At 44.9% G+C, this 6747-nt stretch overlaps 1 protein-coding gene across 1 annotated transcript; it reads left to right on the forward strand.

Annotated features, from left to right (window-relative positions):
• The first annotated feature begins 259 nt into the window (after positions 1-259).
• Positions 260-6421, forward strand: PLA2G2D (phospholipase A2 group IID). The gene is made up of 4 exons (XM_049772518.1): positions 260-299; positions 3909-4053; positions 4804-4910; positions 6273-6421. Exons 1-4 carry the CDS (start codon positions 260-262, stop codon positions 6419-6421), a joined length of 441 nt encoding a protein of 146 aa, XP_049628475.1.
• The last annotated feature ends 326 nt before the right edge of the window (positions 6422-6747 follow it).

A 6747-nucleotide genomic window follows, 5' to 3' on the forward strand; every position in this document is an offset into this window, starting at 1 on the left:
ATTTTAGAGATGTATGCTGGATCCTTAGATGATTTAAATATCCTTTCTGTCACTTACACTTTTGAAATCATGTGTGCTGAATGTCTTTTGTAATCAAAAATTAAATAAAGAAAATCCCCCAGAAAAGAGAAAATAAACACAACAAGAATGGTTTTCCAAGGTCAGGGTTGGGTTTGGCTGGGTGGAGGAAGCATCTGATATAAAAAGTCCAGAAGGGGACTTATAGCAGTTAGCTGCTTGCATCGATCTTGCTTGGATAATGGAACTTGCCCTGCTGTATGCGCTGGTGATGTTGGCTGGTAAGTGGGGACAGACCTTCACTGGGAAGGGAGGAATAGATGCAGGTAGGCCTTAGCTCTTCTCTAGACTAAGATGCTGATCAAATCTCCAAAGTCCTGAGCCTTCAGGTCCCTTTTCACCCCTAGAAGAAGCCATCAGCAGATGCCAGTTCCTGGGAAAGGAGCTTTGTCCAGTAAATGCTCATGGTCACATAATGGCCAACCTTTGGATTTCTGAGAACCTGAGAAATTCAGGGAAAATAGTACCATGCATAAAGTTCTGCCTTGCATGCCACTGACTTGGATTTGAACCCTCAGCACCCCAGATGGTCTCCCAAGAATTTCTAGGAGTTATTTCTGTGTGCACAACCAGGATTAATCCCTGAGCACTGCTGGGTGTGACCCCAAAACAAAGAAAGTTCAATACAGCAACAAGATGCCTGTTGAAATGACATTTTGCACAACCCAGAGGAATGTATCTTCCTCATAGTAACCTTTGACCTGTGTGCTCTATTGGTAATTTTTATTTTGTTTTGTTTTTGTTTGTTTTTTTGTTTGATTGTTTTGGTTTTTCAGCCACACCTGGTGATGCTCAGTGGTTACTCCTGGCTGTGTGCTCAGAAATCACTCCTGGCTTGGGGGACCATATGGGACGCCGGGGGATTGAACTGCAGTCTGTCCTAGGCTAGTGCATACAAGGCAGGTGCCTTGCAGCTTGCACCACCTCTCTGGCCCCTATTTGTAGTTTATTCATATTCATAGTTTCCTCCATCTGGGGAGATAGTTTGCTGACAGGTGGGGATGAAACTATTTCTCTTCAATCTTTAACAGATCACTTGTAAAACTACGGCTGCTAACAAATCATCTTCTTTTCTGTTTGTTTGCTTAACCCCTCTCAAAATTTGTGATTTTAGAAAAAATTTGCATTTTTCAAGCAGTTACACCAATAGTCCCAAAAGCCATCAAGAACATGGTAAATACCAACTACAGAAATTTGCCTTTCAGGAGTTAAGAAAAACTATAGTGTAGAGATAAAATACATAGACTAGCATTTCCTCCACCTCTTTCTTGGTGATCTGATCTTAACCAAGTCACACTAATTCCTTGCATCCCCACTTATGAAATTAACATAATAGCTCCCTCTTCCCAGGGTTGTTAGGTCTCTAATGGTCAAACATGTCAAGTTTTACAGATATAGTGAGAGCAAACAAGCAAGAGTTTAAAGCACAGTGCTATAGCAGGAGGAAGAACTGTTATCCTCCACCATTGTGCCTAACTCTTGGAAATACAGTCTGTGTTCCCACCCCATGCCTCTACCAATGGGTCAAAGGTAGGAAAATGGCAAGCTTCCATAATCACATGCTAAATTCCTCAGTTTCTCATGTCTCTTTTCAATTCTTGTCAAAGTCCTGAGTCAGGCGATCAGAGAGATAAAGCTGTTGTACTCAGCAGGCCTTGTGGGAGGATTTCTCTTCTTCCTTTTCTTTATTCTTTCTTTCATTTATTCTTTTTTAATTTTAGCTTTTGGATCACACCCAGGGTGGTGTTCATGGGCTTACTCCTGGATCTGTGCTCAGGGATCATTCTTGGCCATTCTCAGAGGATAGTAGATAGTGCCAGGGATCATAGATGACGCCAACCCAGGTTGGCCATTTGCAAGGCAAGTGCTTTACTATCTGTACTGACTCCCTAGTCCAGACTATGGTGAGAGAATTTCTGAGCAGAAACTAACACCTGGAGTTGATGAGGGAATGAGATAGATATAAGGGAACAGAGACACTTATGGCTCCAGTCAGTCATAAGAAGGTTTCTGTCCCTTTAAAGGTTAAGCCTTTAGTTAAGAGGGGTCCTTGTGGGGGGCTGGAGAGATAGCATGGAGGTAAGGCGTTTGCCTTTCATGCAAGAGGTCATCAGTTCGAATCCCAGCGTCCCATATGTCCCCTGTGCCTGCCAGGAGCAATTTCTGAGCATGGAGCCAGGAGTAACCCCTGAGCACTGCCGGGTGTGACCCAAAAACCACACACACACACAAAAAAAAAGAGGGGTCCTTGTAACTTGAGGGCAGTTGGCCCAGGGGTATATAAACCCCAGGGCTGAAGTGTAAGGATGCTTCTCTGCCAAATTGATGGAGAAATTCTTTGTCAGGCTCTGCTCCTGTTACTTTTTGCTGCTTCTCCTACTGTTCCCTTTTCTCTGGTCCTCTCCCTGGCTAACTCTTTGTCCTGGTCCCAAACTTGGCTCTCTCTCTCGCACATGCTCTCCCTCTGTCTTTCTTTCTTTCTCTCAGCCTAGGGGGTTGGCTGTAAGTTTTCAGCCTCTATGCCTATATCTCAATTAAATCCTGTTTCTAACCCATTTTTTTGGGGGGGGGAGTTGGCCCTGACAATGCCAAAGTCAGGTCCCTGGTTAGCCAGCAAAGAGATCTGTGAGCCTTTGTAGGGAACTACCTTCAGAGTCCTTCACAGTGATTTTGGAATGTTGAGCCAGCAGTTGAAGATAGAGTTTCTATTGCATATAACAGCTATAGCCACAGTGTCAAAAAGCAGCAGGCATCTGGATTCCCACGTCCTAAAAGGAGAAACATATTGAGGACACAATAGACCTCAATTGGGGACTGTGAATTGCTTCCAAGCATTTCTCTGAGGATACGGGCCACTCCTGTCTTCACATCCAGCAATGAAAGGAGATTGGGTGAGGTGTCTCTAAGGATTCATTCTATGACCTTTGAAACATTCATATATATATATATGTGTATGTACCATCTACCAAAAGTTTATTCATTAAGAAATATAATTTGGGGCTGGAGTGATAACACAGAGGGTTGGGTGTTTGCCTTGCACACGACCTACCCAGGTTCAATCCTGGCATCCCACATGGTCCCCTGAGCTTGCCAGGAGTGATTTCTGAGTGCAAGGAGTAACCTCTGAGTGCTTCTGGGTATGGTCCCAAAACAAACAAAAGAAAAGAATTGAATTTATCTCATAGGAGGGAGGAAGTTTATAAAATAATCACATTTAAACAGTAACAAAAGCAGCATAGGGTTAGAGAGACAGAGAGAAAACTCAATGGGCTGAGTACATAGTTTACATGCAAGAGGCCTGAGTTTCTCCCCCACTACTGAAACTCTGAGCACTAAAATCCAATTCTAAAACCCTGAACACTTCCAAAATTGACCCTTAAGCACTGAGCAGGGAGTAGTCTTCAAACACCATAGGGTGTGGCCAAAACAAAAACAAAATATATAGTAAGAGCTCACAAAATATTACATATATACATGTATATATGGAACCATCCTAAACAGTGCTCAGGGGTCTGGGCCACACTTCCCATCATACTTAGTAAACTCAATGCTAAGACTAGAGAGTTTAAAACTTCTCAGTCCCTACAGTGCTAGAAACCCCTGGGACCCATCAAGTGGTTCACAGGGACATGTGGTGCTGGGGCTAGAACTTGGGTTTCTGACTACTGTGTGATCCCCCTGGCCCTTGCTAATTAATATTTAACTGTCACCATAGTTGACTCCACTTCGTTATCCAATGTCTACAGCTTGTTCCAGGAAAATTCCAGGAGCCAGACTCATGGCTTACTTACCTCCTGAGATTCACAGGCAACTCTTGTACTCCTTGGCAGGTATGAGTCCCACCCATGGCAGCATCCTGAATCTGAACAAGATGGTACGGCGAATGACCGGGAAGATTCCCTTCTTTTCCTATTGGCCCTACGGATGCTACTGTGGACTCGGTGGCAGAGGTCAACCCAAAGATGCCTCCGACTGGTACCTCTAATTCCCTGGCAATACCAAGTAGGGCAAACTCTATCCTGCCCACACTGGGGACTTGCTCCTTCCTCTGCCCTCTCTTCTTCATCTCTTTAGTCTTCCAGTGACTTTATTTTATACTGTGTGTTGGGAACTTTCCTGTACATGCAGACAACTCCAGTCCTCCTAGAGCTTGCATTCTATAGGATTCCATTCCCAAACTCCAGTCTACTTAGAATACACACACACACACACACACACACACACACACACACACACACACACACACACACACTACACTGTCATGACACATTATTTCAAAAACAATTGCCCTTTGATGTGCCATGGTCTCGTGGAGCTTCACAATCCTGGGGATCAGTCAGAAGAAGATGAGTACCCACCAGCTTGTGGTTACTTCCCTGACCCACCAGTTATAGGTGGCTTTGGCTTTGTATGTGTGTGGCTTTTGCGGCTTTGGGTGTATGTCATGTCCTCATTTGTGAAATGGAGATAATCCAAGTACTTCAACCCAGGCAATTAATGGGAATTAAGAAAGAATTCTAGATACTGTTGGTGCCTTGGTGCATGGTGGTCCTTAATAAAGATAGCAAGTAGGACCATTTAGAAGTAGAAGAACCCTGCAGGATTAAGTCTTCCAAAATGTGCATGTGGGATTTTCCTTAGGGTCTGAGGCATCCAGAGACCTAGTGGCTAAGAATCCCTATAGCTGTTCTTACTTCTGCCTCACCAGCTCTTCTCTCCCTGCAGGTGTTGCAAAGCTCATGACTGCTGCTATGAGCACCTGCGCCATGACCATTGCCGTATCTTCACAGACAATTACAAATACACCATTTCCCAGGGGACCATAGAGTGCTGTAAGTACTGAGGAAGGGTGATGGGGACCAAGGGAAGGAGTTCTGGTACTCACTTGGAATGCATTTAAATACTCACTGTGTTTAAATACCATGTAACAACACACAAGCTATTCAATCTCTCTTATTCCCAGTGTAAGCAACTGAAGGAGAAGGCCATAGTAGAGATGGGAGTAAGGAAACCAGTGGGAATTTGATCCCTTTAGGATCTAGAAGCCTGGAGGACCTCAACTTGAATCACAGAGCTGCATGACCCACTGTGTGACTTTGAACATCTATCTTAATCTTTCTGAAACTCACATCTTCCTCTGTACATTTAGGATTGTGCTAGGATTCTACTCGGTAGGTTAATTTGGAAGCTAAAACAGAAGCCAACCGAATGAGTCTTCCAGATACCTGCAGGTCATGATTGATAAATGGCACAGGCCCTGGATATTATTGTGACTACTTGTATCATTACTAATCTTCATTGCAGCAGCCCAGTGAGGAGGCAGAGCCACCCTTTAATAATCTGATTTTATAGACAAGGAAACAGACTGGAGTGAGAAATATTTGCCTGAGGTCATGTAGCTGTAAACAATGGAGGCTAGGTTATTGAACCCAAGTAGTCTAGAAGTTGAATCCAAACCATGAAGGAATAAGGTGGTAGATTCCAGGGCTAGGAATTATGCAGGGTCCTTTCAGCAGTGCCAATTCACTGAGATTTAATAACAATTTACAACACCCACAGCCAGCCTTTGTGGAGTCCTGTGTGCTCCATTTGCCTTCTTTCTGTAAGGAGCACTTCTTGTGCCCATTTCTTGGTAATGAAACAGAAGCATGGTGTCCGGACTCCCTGGTTGTCTTTGCATGATAGAGCCACTGCCCCTCTTGCACACCTTCTGTGCCCTGGGGAAGCAGACAGGCCCTGTGATATCAGTTCAGATGGCAGTCAGGTGCTACATGTTTTTATCTTTGCTGCTTTCTTACTTCCACGTGGCAGTTTGAGAACTTCAGTTCTGTTGTTCTTCATGATCTACTGCCTCCATGAGAGTGGAAACTCATGGGACTATTTGGTTCAGTCCACCCTGTTCCACTAACCCCCATTCTGCCACCCTCCCCATCCCTTCTGGGGCTTACTCAATTGTTGACTACATGTATGGATGATGATAAGGAAGGAGCAATGGTACCCAGAGACAGGATGGGTGACTATAAGAAAGGAACAATGGTACCTATGGCAATGGTTGCCATGTGCCTCAGGTTACACATTTGGGATGGGCACACCAAAGTCAGGACTTCACAGTCTAATGAGGCTCCCAACAGGAAGAGGTGTCTAATTTTATCTAAGGAAGGGGATGACATTGAGGCCCACCCCTTTCCCCACAGCTAAGAATGGGAGCTGGTGTGAGAAGCAGCTATGTGCCTGTGACAAGGAGGTGGCCTTGTGTCTGAAGCGCAACCTAGGCACCTACCAGAAGCGACTGCGTAACTACAACAGGCACCAAGGCTGTGGGGACCAGGCTCCTGGATGCTAGAAGAAGCCACTCCATTGCACACATTCAACTCTGTTCTTTTGCATGGTGAGCTCTGGGAGACACAAAGAGAGCCATCACCAGTGTCTAACCCTAGCACCTTTTGTAGACCTGCTCTGCCTGCTGTCTCAGGCTCCTTGGTCTAAGGGCTGCTTCTCTGAGAAGTCTCCCCAGCTCTTCCTTCTTTGCTGCTCTAAGCTTGCACCACAGTTAGGGGACAGTGATTGATCAAGCTTTATTTTGGGTACTAAATAATCAGGGTTTCTCTGGGCCCTCTCACTGTTACTCCGCCATTCCAAGACTGGAACTCCCAGCAGAAAGAGGCTGTG

This window comes from Suncus etruscus, chromosome 4 (assembly GCF_024139225.1).
Source record: "Suncus etruscus isolate mSunEtr1 chromosome 4, mSunEtr1.pri.cur, whole genome shotgun sequence".
In the NCBI taxonomy this organism is placed as follows: domain Eukaryota; kingdom Metazoa; phylum Chordata; class Mammalia; order Eulipotyphla; family Soricidae; genus Suncus; species Suncus etruscus.